Source organism: Thamnophis sirtalis, unplaced genomic scaffold (genome assembly GCF_051295495.1).
Source record: "Thamnophis sirtalis isolate CommonGarterSnake01/CBP01778 unplaced genomic scaffold, rThaSir2_p1.2 scaffold_3, whole genome shotgun sequence".
Lineage (NCBI taxonomy): Eukaryota > Metazoa > Chordata > Lepidosauria > Squamata > Natricidae > Thamnophis > Thamnophis sirtalis.
This window is the reverse complement of record NW_028261383.1, coordinates 59342548-59360049: the sequence shown is the minus strand read 5'-3', so window position 1 is coordinate 59360049 and position 17502 is coordinate 59342548. Positions and strand designations below refer to the sequence as shown.

Genomic DNA, 17502 nt, shown 5'->3' with positions numbered 1-17502 from the left:
TCTTCCCCTCCCATACAAGTTGTTAGCCGCCCTGAGTCCCCTCAGGGAAAAGGGCGGCCTATAAATAAACTCAACTCAACTAAGACCATTTGGGGAATTTTCTTTGTACTCTTGAATTCTTTATACTGAAGATAGGATATTAAAGAATGAACACATTTTAAAAGAGACAGATTAGCACACCATTCACTTATGAAATGATATGTTATTCCTAAAGGTGACGGCACAGAAATATTTCTTATACATTGTTCTCCTTATTTAGATGTTGTTACATCAATGATGAAATGAATAAACTGGTGATATGAATGACCAAAAGTCTGACATAAAAAGTAGTCCAAAGGCTGATCTAAAGGATGAACATAAATCTGAACATAAGAACGATCTTAAGAGTGAGCCAAAATCTGAACCGAAAAGTGAACCGAAGGCTGAAGCAAAAGGTGAACAAAAAGCTGAGCCAAAAGATGAGCTGAAAGATGAGCAAAAGACGGATGAATATAAAAACCTTGATTTTGAGCAAATGAAAGCCAAGGCCCCAAAGCTCTTGGCTCATATGGTACGCATGCTTATCACATGGCAAAAAATGGGCTTCCATGTGCCACGAGGTGTCAGGAACATATTTGAGTTTACCTGGGACGAGCTCATAGAGATAGCACCAAGAAAATCTTTCGCTGGTTTATATTGTCCAATTGTCAAATTCCTCCCCTATGACGAGGCTGAGCTGGCCCAGGCAACTGTATCAAGAATTCAAAAGGTGGGTGCTGCACCCTCAGCGAGGACAGCTAATTATATGGTTTCCCTTGAAAGTCAGCCGATGCTCATGAAATTCCAAAAACGGTCTATACATCTCCTGACAGAACTTCTGAAGTTAAAGATGAAGATAATGATTGATTCCGTTGCTGGTGAGACTCCTTAGTTAAGAGTTTGTTTGTCTGCCATAACCGATGGAATTCTATTTGGAGAACTTGAACCTATGCAGCCAAGAGGTTCATCGGCTTTGGTATATGTGGGAGGACTAAAAGCAGGGCATCAAGTGTCGATAGTTCCATGCAGTTAGAGGGGAAATAAGAGCTGTTACTAATGACAAGGAGTGCTGTTAAAACATGAATTATACATACATACAGTGTCTCTTTGCACTTCTACCATCGGGCAGAAGACATCAGAGTATAGCCAGCCAAACAAATAGGTTTAAAAATAGTTTCTATCCTTGGGCTGTCGGACTTTTAAATACAACCACAATCACTCCATGCACATGCGGAAACGTATGGCTAGTTTTTTTCTTTTTCTTTCTTTTTTTGTTTCTGCTATAATTTTGCACCAGTGAGGCTAAAACCAATTTCGTTGTATTTATTTTGTACAATGACAATAAAGACTATACTAATACTAATACACACACACACACACACACACACACACAGGATTCATGTTGAAGGAGCTAGTTCAGATCATACTGGAATGTGGACTGGAAATTTTTTTCAGGAGCCCTGTGCAACATTTTGGGATTCGGATAAAAAAAAATTCTAGGAGTGGAGAGATGAGTTAATAATGACAACAGCATAGCAAATAGTAACAACACTGTTGTATGAAGGTAAATGCAAGGTTAATTTGGCAGCTATGTCTCTTACTCTGGCACCAACTCAGAATGATGTAAGAAACATTGGCTTTACTCTGAATAGGTTTTGCAAGTTCAGTAATCTTATTTTGAAATCAAATCTGATTATATCATATCTTGTAATTATTATGCCCACTGTGGGATTCCTTGCAAAAATTGATAGTGTCATCAGAATTACAAAATGAATCTCACAAAGGAAGCTCTACCCCTTGTCTGTTGTGCAGGTGATACCACAGGATAGACAGACAGACAGACAGACTGATATATATAGAGATAGATATATATATAGAGAGAGACATAGAAATACAGACACAGACCCACATAATGACACGTTCAGAGACATAGAGACACAGATACACACACACTAGGGTAAAAAAATAATAAATATAACAGATAGTTTCAGAATAATTTTTGGTTGCCTCAGGAAAGACCCTCTGTAGCATATTCATCAATAGTCCTCAGTAATGAGGGTTAGGAACTTGGTTTATTAAGGAAAGTAAAAACAACAATATTTGTTCTTGAAGCAAGAAATTATATTGAGATACATATGCATATGCATGTACACACACAATATAGATAGATAGGAAAGTAGGTATAGATATAGATGCGTGTACACACAGACACACACACACACACACACACACTAGCTGAGGGTATTTATTTATCCTCGGTATTTATTTATCCCAATCCTGTATTAGACAGGAAAAGCCATTGCTCACTGTGGTGAGAATTAGATATCTAATTGCCCTGGCCAACAGCTTGGGAAAAATTCTACAGGTAACAGCCTTTAAGGTGATTATCTGCATTAGCAGGCACCTTCCCCAACAACTTGCCCTCTTTGCTTGAAGCTGAGGGCTTAGGGGTTTGTTTGTTTGTTTGTTTGTTTGTTTGTTTGTTTGTTTGTTTTAAAGAACCAATCCCCTTTATCCAGTGGGAGCCCCTTGTGGAGTATTGTGAAGCCATGGCAACCATTGTGCTGTACAGTAGAAGCCATTTAAGGCACAACAGGCTATATCCTAACAGAATACTATCCTGTGAAAAGTACTGTAATTCGACACTAGATATAATTCATTCCTTTTCATTTCAGAGTTATGCTGGAATACACACAGCAGTGTTGGGTTGCTCCTGGTCCAGCCCTGTTTGGCCAAACTGGTAGTAGCAGCGGTGGGAGGCCCCTCCCACCCATCTAGAGGCTTCTGCGCATGCGTAGAACAGGGGTGGGTTTCTCGCCCCGTTCCAACCGGATCGGTTGGAACGAGGCCGGCGGCATCCTCGCGCACGCACGCGGCGCGCGTGTGCACGCACGCGGCGCGCGTGTGCACGCACGCGGCGCGCGTGTGCACGCACGCGGCGTCCTCGCGCACGCACACGGCGCGCGTGTGCACGCACACGGCACGTGCATGCGTATTAGCGTCTGCGCGATGCTCCAGCTGCTCCTGGAGGATCGCGCAGGCGTTCTGCGCATGCGTGGAAAGCGCGAAATTCAAAAAAACCGGGTAAGGAGCGGGCGCGGGTGTGCGGGCGCGCGCGGGCGCGGGGGGGGGGCTTCGCCGTTCCCAGAAGTTACTTACTTCTGGGTTCGGCGACCAACCGGATCGCAGGGACCGGTGCGAACCGGTTGAAACCCAGCCCTGGCGTAGAAGCATTGTGTGTGCTCGGGAGCGCACCCAAACCAGTAGTAAAAATATTTGCAGCCCACCACACACACACACACACACACACACACACACACACACACACACACACATCACCACACACCAAGAGGTGCTAGAGTGTCTTACCCTCCACAGTATTTTTTTTCCAGAGAGTAAGTCATCTGTGTACCAAGTTTCGTTAAAATTGTTCCAGGTATTCCAGAATTATGCTGGAACACACAGAAACATACGGACACTCCCCCTCCCCGAGGGATATTAAGAGTGTGTTGCCCCCCACAGTATTTTTTCCAGAGAATAAGTCATCTTTATACCAAGTTTTGTTGATATTGCTAGAGGCATTCCAGAGTTATGCTGGAGCACACACACACAGAGGCACACACAGACACACACAGATACACACACAGATACACCCCTCCCCCAAAGTGGTGTTAGGAGTGTCTTACTCCAACAGTATTTTTTTTCCAGAGGGTAAGTAACCTGTGTACCAAGTTTGGTTAAAATTGCTTGAGGCGTTCCAGAGTTATACTTGAACATACATCCATACATCCTTTTTTACATATTGGGGCGTGGGGGAGAAGAAGAAAGATTCGAGATTCATTCATTCATATTCATATATACACAAACACATACAATTGAAGGTACTCCTACCTCCTCTTTTCCTCAGAACAACTGTCATCTTGGGCTGAGAAAAATGACTGGCCCAAAGTCAGCCAGCTTTCATGCTTAAGGGAGGCATAGAATTCACCCTCTCCTGGTTTCTTGGCCAGCACCTTCACCATTACAACAAACTAGATTTCATTATGCTGATTATGCTTTTCTGTGTAGATTTCTGTTTGTAAGATCTGAATGATCACTGGAATATATGGTCGTTCTTTCATTCTTAGGTCCCAATGCTGACGAGCTTGCAAAACGATTCCTGGAAACTGGTCAACAGCTAAGCCCCAAAACCCGGGAGGAAGCAGCGGAGCTTATGAAAGAACCCAGAAGGAAAGGTCAGAGAAGAAATGGACTCACAATGCATTTGGACCCCTGGAATTTATCACCTGCTATTTCTGTTGTAGTTCAGTACTTTCCTTTCTAGAAACTTGAGCAGTGGTGGGATTCAGCCAGTTCGCACCACTTTGGGAGAACCGGTTGTTAACTTTCTGAGCAGTTTGGTGAACTGGTTGTTGGAAGAAATCATTAGGGCAGAGTACCGGTTGTTACATTATTTGAATCCCACCACTGAACCTGAGTTGGAAATGATAGTACAAATGGTACCAAGATATCTCTCAAAACCCCCAGAAGAGTTCTGATTCTTTAACTGGTTGGCAGGTGCAGTCAGCTTGTTATTGTCATCAGTTTTAAAACTTTCGTGCCCTGCCCAGCTTTGCTATGCTCCTCCGAAAGCTAAACTCTAGTGATTCAGGAACACAGATTGATAGTAAAGCCTCACAATGGTGCACATTGTGCAAAATGAGGTTACAAAATACTCCACAGAGGAAATGGTCTATATTGTCTCACTGCTGAGGAGGGGTGACATTTTAATGATCCTTCACATAAACACTAGGAATGTGTAATGGATTTGCCAGGGCCTAGATAATGAGAAAAGACAAGATAATTTGGAGTGTTTCCTTAGAGCGCTTTCAAATGCCGTAAATGCAGTTTGGAATGCCCTGGAAGGGGAAGGTTAATCCTCACCTCCCTCGGTGTCACTACAGTTCTAAGCAGAATAATTCTTTTCCCACTTTTAAAATAAATTCAGAGACAGGCAATTCACTTTGGATGCCCTGTAGCGGATAGCTTTATAGAGGTAGTTAAAGGCAAGCCACAGAAGACTGGTTTATGTGTGACTATCAGACAGTCATAATACCTAAAAAGAAGACACTTGGAGGATTAACATGAGGGAATTATGTGTGGCTTCCCCCACCCCGGCCCCATCACCACAATCCCCTGTTCTCCCCAACCTTCATACATGCTCTCTCGAAGTTTTGACTCAACTATTTTTGTTAGGTATGTCAAATAAGGCTAAATCTCTTCATGTCTAATAGATTTATCCAACTGTAGCCTGGATTATCACGCATGGACACACATGGACGCACCTACAGCACAACAATACACATTTATTTGATTCTATCTGTAGCTCCAGTCTCCTCTCCTTATGTTTTTGGGCTTCTGCCTTGTCCTTAAAGCTGGAGCTTATCACAAATGCCAAAGGTGCAATGAGGTGAAAAATTATTCATAAATGAAACAGTTGCATAAAATAAAATAAAAAATATGCTATGCCACAGGCACATTTTGCAGGATTGCCCTGGTAATGTGGTGTGCCATGTTACTCTGACCATTTGTAAAATAAAAATTCTTTTGTGGTAAGAGGGTACCTTTTGGGGTGTGGGTTTGTGTTATACTTTGACCCTCCATTTTTGTAGGTAAAATTCGGCTTTTTATACCTGGCATTTTACTTCCTTTCCAGTTTGAAGTATGGCCTATTATTTTTTTCAGTTTACAGTTTTTATTAGTTTATAATATAAAATACAAAAATAAAAAAGCAAAGTAGCAAAAATAAGGGAGGAAAGGGGAACGGAGAAGTGTAGAAAAGAAGGGAAAAAAGAAAAAAAAATGGTGTTGACTTCCGACTCCCTCTGATGCAGTAGAATAAGACAATAACATCAAACCTCAACTTTTTACTTTTATATAATAGTATAAACTACCCATTTCTATAACAACAAATCTAATCAGTGAAACCCAAATTCAACATTTCATTTTTACCACCTCGAGCACAAAGTCCAGAAGCAGTTTTCAAATAGAAACAAAAGTATTTATGGTTTTTTTCTTTGACCAAAGCAGTCAATTTAGCCATCTCTGTAGAATGACCTGCTGGTGTTAATGTGTCTTTATGAGACCATCGTTTCTTCAAATTCCATCTCCTCAGAATTAAACTAGGGAAATAATGCTGGCAGAGTCAATATCTATTTCCAAGTTTGATTTCTATCTCAAGAGCCCACTAGTAAGTCATACCTGTATTTCATTCATGGAAAACATAAGTAAGCTTTAGTGAGCTCTCAGCTCCATTTTCTGCCTACCTCTCTTTTAGTAAATTTCTGCTGTCAGCCTGAAATGGCTACGTGACAATGCAAAGCAGGGGACTTCCTAGGAAGGGGAGATTCACTTTCACAGAAATTCCTAAGCCAATTCAATGGTGCGTTTCTAATCGATTTACTACCGGTTGGCTGAGAGGGTGTTTTGCGTTGCTGCGCATGCGCAGTTGACTAAAAACTGTTCTGCACATGCACAGAAACATGACGTCGATGGCAGAGGAGACCAGGGAACCGGTTTGGGGGCATGGCAGGCCTGGATCACTCCTGGTTCCAGCGATCCAGGTCGCCATACCACTACTGGTTGGCCGAACCGGTCCTAAACGGTAGGAACCCACCACTGCAATTTCACTTCAGATACTTGAGGATTTTCTTTGAGCCCCAATTAAATAGAGAAAGAAGTAATGACATAGAAAACCTTCATGGGAGACTTTCAATTCTTTAAAATGATTTTGTCCTTCTAGCTTGAAATTTTCTGGCATTTTCAGGTGGCAACCCACATGTTGCAGCTCTTCCCCTTTAAGATTAAACCTAGAGAAGAAAAAGTCTGCCGGAGGAGGGGGACAAGACTGAGAGAAGACTCTCAGAGCCCTCTCACAGAGAAGAGAGTCAACTCCTCTATTGTTTCCAAAACATGAACTTATAGGACAGTATTATAGGATTTAAATATGAGGGGCAACCTAATTGCTATCACTTTTGCATTACATCCCAATATGATCCCAGACAATGTGATCTAGCAGCCAGGATTTATGGAGGCATTCAGGGGTATTTCCATGGCAAGGGCTACATTGGACGTGAAAGAGGTTGTGCTCCCCAAAGAAGGCTGTAGGTACCAGCCCTAAAAGAAAGTTGTGCTTTCTCTTTCTTTAATTAAAACTTAATAGAAGTGTTATGCTTGCTCCCTGCAGTAATCATGTATTTGATCCTCCCCCCCCCCCCTTCTATCTCTGCCTACCTTCTATCACATTAACAGTTACTACTTTCCCAGCAATTTTTAGATGTTTCTACAATATTCACCAAATGTTTGGGCCTTTGAGGTTCAGGGTATCTGGCCCTGGCTTATAGCTTAGCAGCTCTTATGAACTAAGTCACTATTTTTAATACTGTAAAATACAATTCTTTTATGTGAATATATAAGCATTAAAAATAGCGACTTGGTTCTTAGCACGATGTGTGAATGCAGTAGGCCAGGTGTCTCAAACCCGTGGGCCAGATGCATCATGTGCTGGCCCTGCCCCAGGGGGAAAAAGTCCCAATATGTCATGTGACGCCGCCATGATGACGCGGGTTTGACACCCTTGCAGTAGGCTGATGGAACCTGTTATTTAGTTGTGTTGCAAGTTGTTTCTGTTACATACTGACAGCCAGCATGGTAGATTCCACCAAGGTTCTCTGATCCAGTGGGGAAATACTGAATGGTGATTGGCTAAGATGTTTGATGGCACCCTATATAAAAGGGAATGCTATCAAACAAAAGGTTGCTGGATTGTACATAGTTTGCACTAACAAAGAGTTGTTGTTACTGTTAGCCTGAGTCTGCCTCTTCCATTAACCCAATTTAACAATTTCTATGTAGTTACTCTATTTTAAATTCTGTACCTAATGAGCATATGTTTACTTAACTTATTTTCCCTTACTCCCATATGTTTTCTTTCCCTTACTGTATTTTCCTTGCATTGGAAAATATTCTCAGTCTGCTAACCTTGGATCTGGATTTTTGCTCTAGAATAATAGTATCACTTTTCAGTGGAATACCTTCAAGCAGAAGTTAGGAAGCTTTCTCCTTAGATACTAAAGATTTCAGTTCTTTTACACAGAATATGAGTTTGGGCAAGATGGCATCCAACTCCCCTCTACTTTAATTGAAAATTTAGCTGTCAGGTCAAAGTTGATTTCTACACCAGAGTCAAGTAGCTCGCACAGCATCAAACACTGAAGGCATGCTTTTCAGGTTCTGAAAGTACCCATGATTCTTTTGTATGAGAGAGGATAATTTTGAAAATATATGAACCTAACTTTCACATTGAAAAATGTGCTATCCTGAAGGACAGTCCTGTGGCTGTATTTTCAGAAAAATCACTGTAACATCATTGGCACACTTTCATTTAATTATGCCTAGAATTGTAACCTGACTAGGCCATTCTATATGTGTCTACTGTGAAATAAATCTCATTGAATTCAGTGGAAAATATACCCAGGTGTGGGACTGTCAGTGTAACTTTAAGATTGCAAGCTTTCTTTTATTCCCTTACTTAAAAGTAAGCTTCACTGAATTCGCAGGGAGCTATTTTGGAGTAAATATTGTTCCAAAAGTCATTTTGCTATCTTAGCAAAGTTAGCACCACAGTAGTGGCTAAAATCTTAATGGGCTGTTAAGGGAACGCATACATTTTCTGGCTCTGGGGAATATAATCCATTAGCAGATTTTTAGGAGGAACACATTTAATTATGGCAACACGTTTAATTTGGCTTTTGAAAGGCTATTCTGTTTTGTTTATTTCCCATTCAAGTCTGTCCAATTCTTAGGGACCACCTGGACAAGTCCCTGCAGTTTTCTTAGCAAGGTTTTGTAGAAGTGATTTGCCGTTGCCTTTTTCCTAGAGCTGAGAGGAACTGACTGGCCCAAGGCCACCTAGCTGGCTTTATGCCTAAGATAGGACTAGAGCAGGACTGGAACTCATAGTTTCCCAATTTCTAGCCTGGTGCCTTAACTACTGCACCAAACTGGCTCTCATTCTGTATTGCGGGCCTAATTGGCAAAAGAAAACTTGGGACTGTATTGGTTGGAAACACATGGAAGAGGCCTTCATCATAGACAATGGCTAAAATTATGGTAATGATGTAATTGTTTAGGGAGCTGAAAGGTACTATGTGTAATTAATTCTAAAATTACAAGTAAACACAGAACTTTAGCTTTTGTCATTCATTACTGCACTGAATTATCTCAAAACCTTTTTTGTTTAATAGAAGGAAATGTTTGATGTCATGCCCCCAGAAAATAAATAATCAGGATCAATGCTATTCTGATTAATCTTCTGGTTTCCTGCTTAAACCACATATCTACAAAAGATTTAAGTTTCTTGAATCATTCCTATGAATTTAGGAATCCAACACTTCCTTTTTTGGATTTTCTTTCTCTTTTCATTAATAGCAATGGTACCAGAGCACACTTTTTATTTCAAAAATAATGTATTTTGCAATTATGACCCACAGTATCTTTTCTACCTACAGGAGGGCGTAGTACAGTCCAAACGGCGCCAGCAATTCCTATAACTTCCACTACCCAACTCATACAGCAAATGTCATTGTCCTGCCTTTGCTTTTCATTGTCATTCAAAGAGGTCAAACCACAAAAGAGCTCAGGTAAGGACCATTGCAAAGATTGCTGAGTAGAAATATAACACGGTACTCCAAGTGGGAAGAGGTAAAATAAGAGATATGCAGGAGAGATATCCGAATGCCATTTTTAAAATATGCATTCAAGATCAATGGGCAGAGAGATAGCTTTTGACAGCTGTTGTGATGGAACTTTGCCTGGGTTCCCAGGAGGGAGGAGCAAGAGACAGTGAAGTTTAGATAGTTTGGTTGGGAGGAAGAGAATCAAGATAGCTCCTCCCTAGATGTTTTTCAGAGTATATATTTAATGTTGAAAGTAATTTGCTTTAATTCGACAAGATTTCTGTCTGTAGGTGAAGAACAATAAGGGAAACTGCTTAGAAGAAACACAGCATGTCTTTCTTGGGGATTTTTTTTTTTTTTGCAACCTGGCAGCTATCCTGTCATCCTTAATACCAGCTATTCTTTGTAATAGCATACTCAGTGAGTTTGAAAGAGCAGGATTGTAAATAGAATAGGGCCCCAAAAAGGAAAATATTAACATTAGCCAGAAAGTCAGAAAATAATCTTTAGGATCAAAGGCTTTGGGGAAGACTTCACCAGTCCCCAAATAACACTGCTGAGGACCACGAATTCAGTGGGATCCACCAGGAAAGGGATCAACAGCATCAACAGCTTGTTACTCACTAGCAGGTGCAAGTGAGTAACAAGCATTTTTAACAAGCATTGCAAGAATATTAAAAAAAGTGCATTGATTGCCTGAAGGTACCTGACACATTGTTGTTGCTGAATCTCCTGTATGTGGCCTCATGAACATCTTCAGCAGCCACAGGTTAACCTGAAAAAATTATTAAATATGATTTTTACAGATACACTAAAAGTCCTAATAAACAATATAGAATAATAAACGATAAGCACAACAAGCCCTGTTAATTCTATTTTCTGTTTGTTTCCTTTAACTTTTTAAGAAGATGGTTAGTTACTAAATTAAATCTGATAAAGGTTTGATAGAAAAAAGTATTTGGTGACAATATGATTTTATGATCTGTTTAAAGCAAGGTTTGTCAACTTTGGTAATTTTAGGACCAGTGGACTTCAATTCAGTTCTAGGCTGCATAAACAGAGGGATAGAATCAAAATCATGTGAAGTGTTAATACCACTTTATAATGCCTTGGTAAGGCCACACTTGGAATACTGCATCCAGTTTTGGCCGCCACAATGTAGAAAAGATGTGGAGACTCTAGAAAGAGTGCAGAGAAGAGCAACAAAGATGATTAGGGGACTGGAGACTAAAACATATGAAGAACGTTTGCAGGAACTGGGTATGTCTAGTTTAATGAAAAGAAGGACTAGAGGAGATATGATAGCAGTGTTCCAATATCTCAGGGGTTGCCACAAAGAAGAGGGAGTCAAACTGTTCTCCGAGGCACCTGAGGGTAGAACAAGAAGCAATGGGTGGAAACTAATCAAGGAGAGAAGCAAATTAGAACTGAGGAGAAATTTTCTGACAGTTAATCAGTGGAACAACTTGCCTCCAGAAGTTGTGGATGCTCCAACACTGGAAGTTTTTAAGAAGATGTTGGATAACCATTTGTCTAAAGTGGTGTAGGGTTTCCTGCCTGAGCAGGGGGTTGGACTAGAAGACCTCCAAGGTCCCTTCCAACTCTGTTATTCTATTCTATTCTAATTCCCAGAATTCCCCAACCAGCATGAAATGCACACCTCTTAAAGTTGTCAAGATTGGGAAACCTTAATTTAGAGAATAACTCTGAAGAGGTTTTTTTTAAAAAAAAATCTGTATTTTTCAATATATCTTATAGGTCAGCTTAAAATCAAAGGTGGTGGCAGCAGCATTGGTCAAAACAAGGAGTCCATTTTATCTGACAGATTTGATCCATGTCCTGAAGCAAGGGGGAAGCTCCGTGAAATATGCCGCCAAATGTGAGCTTTTTTTCAAACGATTAGAAAAGAAAATGCATTATTTCTACAACAAACAAGCACCAGTGCCTTTCACATATTTCAGTCTCATATAAATGCTTCAGTTGTATAATAATTTTGTATCTAAACTGACACAGTATGCATCATCCATGAAGCAATATGGAAATAACATATTTGAAGGCAGAGAAACGCTTAGAAGGAAATAGTGAAACAACTTGTGGTCAAATCACATGGCCCATCAGCAGGTTGCAGCACTTATATCTTATATATTATATGATAAAGCAATGTAATTTATGGAGCATGGATGGCCTGGAGTGGAGAGGATCCCTGTTAGTATGAGGCAAAGAAATAAGCAAGGCTGCTTTCTTGCAGATATGCTTACAAATATTTGTGCATTTATATTGACTTGTTTAATCTGGAGCAAACCAAATGTTTGAAGTTTCAATAAGATGGTTTCTTCCCACTTCCTTAAAAATGACAGTCTAATAAGAATGTCATGGTGGAGCAGTACTGCAGGCTTCTTCAGCTGACTGCCGGCTCTCTTTGGCAGTTTGAATCTCACCAGGCTCAAGGTTGACTCAGTCTCCCATCCTTCTGAGGTCAATAAAATGAGGACTCAGATTGTTGGGAGCAATATTCTGTTTCTGTAAACCACTTAAGAGAGGGCTGGAAAGCACTGTGAAGTTGTATATAAATCTAAATGTGCTAATCATTTGCACCTGATTCTTAATTTTAACTACTTCAGGTAATGTTCAATGCAGGGATGCCACATATAAAATAGCAATAGCAATAGCAGTTAGACTTATATACCGCTTCATAGGACTTTCAGCCCTCTCTAAGCGGTTTACAGAGTTAGCATATTGCCCCCCAACAATCCGGGTCCTCATAAAGGTTGTACTTACATTTATTTAAATTACACAGTAGACTACAAAAGTAAATAGTGTGTGATATTTATTATATCATATACCCTTTATCTATCACTGTTGTTAAGATGTAAGTCAAATATGCATATGTTGAAATATGTTTTTAAAAGTCAAAACTGTCAATGAGAAGTACTGACATTTTCATATATATGTAGATGATAGTAATTTCCTTTCTCATTCTTCTAGATACAGGGGTGAGGAGGATTATTACTGCCACTGTAAGGGATCCAGAAAAATGTCAACATCTTGTTTTATAGTTCTTTTTCTGCAAGATTAGGGCTTAGAACAGGACTGGGAGGTCTGTGGTCCACGTGCATTCTCCCAGGCCTGAAAAATGGGCCAATTAATTTGGTCAACATAACAGATTAATTCCAAAGTGAGGGTGGGATGGAAGCAGGTAGCTGTCTCCAAAGGAGATTTTTTTTAAAAAAAATATTATTACATCTTAACTTTGGCTGTTTTTTTGACATTTTGCAGAAATGATTGACATGTGAACAGAGTGCAAAGCCTCTGAGAGGTGAACTGTCAAATTCTCATACTTATCCCCCCTAAACACAGAAGAAAGTATACTTGATTGTAGCAGTAAATACACACATGCAGCCCCAAATCAATCTAAAAATGGAACTTTGGGGCCAGTTTTGGACACATAAGAGGTTTTTAGGGAGAGGTGGGAGCAGTTTTTCCTCTCAAAAATACCTCATTTAACTATTAAAACATCTTGAAGTTCTATATAAGGGCCTGCAAAAATGGGAGTTTGAGTCATTGTAAAACTTCCAGTCATTCAAAGAACTCAGTAGTTTGCCCCTCAGAGAATTATTGCTATGATTTCTACCCTGAACCTGTCACAATAATTGCTATGAAATTTCCAAGTGCCTCTACAATCTGCTGAGTTATTGTCCCAATCATTCAAATATTGATCTAGGGTGATTTCTCCCTTTCTAACCATCACATACCTTTCAACCATTAAAAAAAATACTAAGAAAAGCATAGGGTTGCAACATTGCCAGCATCCTATCCTGTTATTGTCCCAGCTTACAGGGGCTTTTAAATACAAACATAAGGAATTACAAGTCATAGTAAGGGGATAGTATTGATTGACTCACCTTTCAATTTTGAAATCCACAGAAATGAATTGATCACAGATGCTTTTGACTTGTTTCCAAGAGATTGGGGAATAGAAATGATGTAATATGGAAATTCCTTTTATCTCTTTCCAATTACTATTACAGTTAGCTAATTACAGTTTATTGCTCTGGTGGCTGTGTATGTTAGGAGAGAATTTCTACTTAATCTCCATTTTCTATGACTGTCAAACTAAAAAAATAATATTGGAATTATTATTTTATATTTTCAGCTTCTGATCAAGTAACAGATGCTCTCTTTTCCTTGCCTTTCAGTGCTGACACATAGCGTCAGTTTAACTTCCATATGTAATTATGCAAGCAACTTTCATATCTGTCTTTAAAGCCTATTAATTGTCATCGGATTATAGCTTGGGCCTTAGACATGTAAATAATAGCATCATGTAGTGATCCAAATTGAAAGGACAAAAGAAGATTTGGATCATGTGGAGTGTGCATATAGCATCCTTCAGGAACACCTTAAACCAATTCATGTTTCCCCAAAAGTGTACATTAGTGGTGAAGTACAGTGATGCAAATGGAGAAAAATATATTGCTGCTTTAAAGTGTTTCCAGGAAATACTACATGCATGTCCCTGTATCACAATTTGCCCTTTGCATCTGGCTCTGTGCACAGGAAGGTATATGAACTGTGTTTCAGTCTTTAATTTCCTAAAAAGCTCAGATTCTACTCTCTGCCAGAGCTAATCTCCAGAGCAGGAGTGTTGTTGTTGTTAAACAAAATACCCTCAAAACTCTTAACTTGCTCAATATGGTGTTATTTGAAGTTCTGATTCTTACTCCTTATCACTATATCTAACATGAAGCAGTACCATTATTTCTTTTTCTTTTAGAGAACATGAGAAGTCTGTAGCCAGAGCAAAGGGCCACGTGAGACCCCTAATACTGAAGAATTATGCAACTGTGCACAAGTCACCATCTCAGGCCTTGAGAAGAGCTTCCCTGTCTCAATTAGCCGCTGAGATCAGACGTTCAAAAATGAAAAAGTTATTCTTTTCCATTCCTAATGGAACATCACTGATTTAGTATCCTTATTTTGCCAGGGAGAAAATTGGTGGGTTATTGTTACACTTACTAAAAAGCCTGTTAGAAGTATGCAGTGTTGAAGGCATGTGGACAGCTGCTCATCCATTTGTTCTCTTGGTCTAGCTGCCATCTTCATATGACTTCCAGGCATTTGAGTGCTGCTATTTCAAAGCCTTCATTGAATAGGAACTTCTCACCTTGTTCTGAGGTTGTGGCCTAGTCATGACTGCTCTACTAGGGTGTAATGCTTTAAATATCTATCATTTAAAAGTACCTCAAATTGGAGCAGTCCTAAATCAGTTTCACTTGACTCTCAAGATATTGGTATGTACCTTATCTAAAATGTACCAGATCACCTGGATTTATTTATCAGGTACAATTAGTACACTCAGAACTGTTCTATTTTTCAAAACTGTAATATTTCTGAAAGAGCATTAAGGCCAAACACCTGCCCAGAGTTGTGCATGCTATGCAATTAAGATAATTCTTACTCTTAATTACACCTTAATAGTCCTGGTCTGCCTCTTCCTCGGGTATTGGTTGAAGGAACTGATTGGATTATTCAAACCCCTGTGGTCTCTGACCACAGGGGTTTGAAAAAGCTGGTTCCCCACTTCTTTTGTGGATCTGCTACCAGATGTGGCGGAGCAATGGAAGAAGTGAGGGGGGACAGCTGCTCAGTCCAGAATAGAATCAAAATCAAAATCAAAATCAAAAGGACCCAATTTCCCTGCTGCAAAAGCAGAATGGACCTGGAAGATAGTGTCCCAGAACCAGAGGGGAAGAATTGGTGGTCATCTCAACTTTTACCATCCAAATCCAGTAACCCAACTCTACCACCACCCTTGTAACTACCTGGAGTTTAATTTTCTAAACCCAAGAAAGTGATAGTTATTAGTGCCACTAAAGTCATGTGTAGTTCAGTCTTAAAGGGTATGTTGGAACAAGCTGTGAGTCTGTGCTGGCACTCCCATGACTAAATATTATCCATTCTGTTTCACGCAACAGGAGTCTAGAATTAAACTCTACAAATCCTTTGCATTCTCTCTCTCCCTCCTTCCCCCTTTTTAATTTCCTTGACATCCACTTGGCTATGACTTATTTGGAACTATTTCACAGAAGAACATGCTGCATTTGATCTTGTCACTAAACTGGGAATTTTTAAAAAGGCAGCACATTTTTTTCACATCACTATGATGGCTCAAATGACACTTTCTCTTTTAACAACATGATTTAAACAAAGGTCTGGATGGACAGCCTTTATAACCCCCTTATTAGCGTTCCATATTTTGGCTAATAGATTCATTTGCTGTGATGTCATAGGTTATGAAAATGTGAGAGGGAAATAGTCTCTCAGGCAGGCTATAGGACAGAATGAGCCGTACGGGGCTCCATTAGAAAATATTATGCAGTAATCTAGAAAAGATTTCACTACTTGTAGGTTGACCAGGTTCAGCATGTAGATAAGTGCAATAGTCTTAAGGGCATGGGGTGATAACTGGAAGTTGCCCATGAATGTGATTGCATCAGGGTTGCATGAAAGTGTTTTTGCTGATGCAGAGAAGTTTCCAATTCTTCCCTTTCTCCCGGGAAACTCTCTTCCTTTCAGATGATTTCTGAGCACCACAAGCACAGGGGCAACTCTAGGAAAAATTCCATATACAAGTCTCTCCTCCAAGCATTATGAAATAATTCCAAGCTATGAAGGAACTGTGTCACCACGTTTGATCTGAAATATCAACGGATGTCAGTTACATTCATTGCCCTCTGTGACTGAGCATTCCCAATGTGGGAAGTTCAGCAAGAAGTCATCCAAGGTTTGCACTTGAGGAAGATCTATAGCACAGTGTTTTTTAAACATTTTTTTAATCCTTTCACATTATTTTATTAGACTCATATTGAGAATAGTATCACTTTGCAACTTCAAAGGGCCCAAGAATTTCCCATACTGTCTGAATGAATAGCTAAGTAAGCATCATTTTCATGTGTGCTATTACTTGACCTAATTCAAAGTTATCCGTCCGGAAATATTGCAGTTTTCCAATTTCCCACATGCTGCATTGCAAAGACAATCACCTTTCTGTTTCAGGATGTTCCAACTCAAGGACTTTTAGGCATATTTTCCCCAGGCCACTCATGTCTGTCTTACTCCTTTAAATCAAGGTGAGTCTCATTAATTGATCCTAATAGTTTGAGGTGGATAGAAATGCAACAGAGAAGGCATCCATTAATTGATAAGTGATAGTTGAATTATTAAATCAAAAGAAATATTAATGAATTAATAGACCAATTCCATCAAACCAATGGTTGAAACAAATATTTTCATATTTTCGTACAAATTATGTAAGTTCTCTTGGGACTAGCCAAGTTTCCTGTAAGAGAAATGTATGGTCATCCGGGATATCATAAATCTATGTGATTTCTTCACAGGATCTTTTTCTGTCCAGTACATTCTACACATTGTGGCTGCACAATTTCATTAATAGTAACCACAAAAATATAAAGTTATTAATGAATGCCTGTCGAAATCCATTCATTAATGGAAAAATATCATGTAAGAGGGAAATTATTTCAGTTGTACAGATGAATAATCAGAAAATAGACCAGTACAAGGTGACATAACTAATCAGTGTTATGGGACTTTTAAAATCAGGTCAACTAGATCCATTTAATCTGGCTATTTTATTGTTATGATTCTCATCCACACTCTTGTTCTAAGTGAAGTAATTAGATATCCCAAGTCTCTGGCTTTAAAGAGCATGTGATATGGCAAGCTATTAATGACCTATGTTAAAAGCTTA

At 39.5% G+C, this 17502-nt stretch overlaps 1 protein-coding gene across 1 annotated transcript in view; it reads left to right on the top strand.

The window, feature by feature from the left end:
* Positions 1-298: 298 nt before the first annotated feature.
* Positions 299-17502, top strand: part of FAM194C (family with sequence similarity 149 member C) — a 66306-nt gene continuing 49102 nt past the window's right edge. The window contains exons 1-6 of the mRNA XM_087708213.1: positions 299-896; positions 4146-4253; positions 9570-9698; positions 11493-11613; positions 14509-14700; positions 16715-16864. Of these exons, the coding sequence (XP_087564339.1) occupies positions 299-896; positions 4146-4253; positions 9570-9698; positions 11493-11613; positions 14509-14700; positions 16715-16864 (1298 nt within the window). The remainder of the gene's footprint in view (positions 897-4145; positions 4254-9569; positions 9699-11492; positions 11614-14508; positions 14701-16714; positions 16865-17502) is intronic.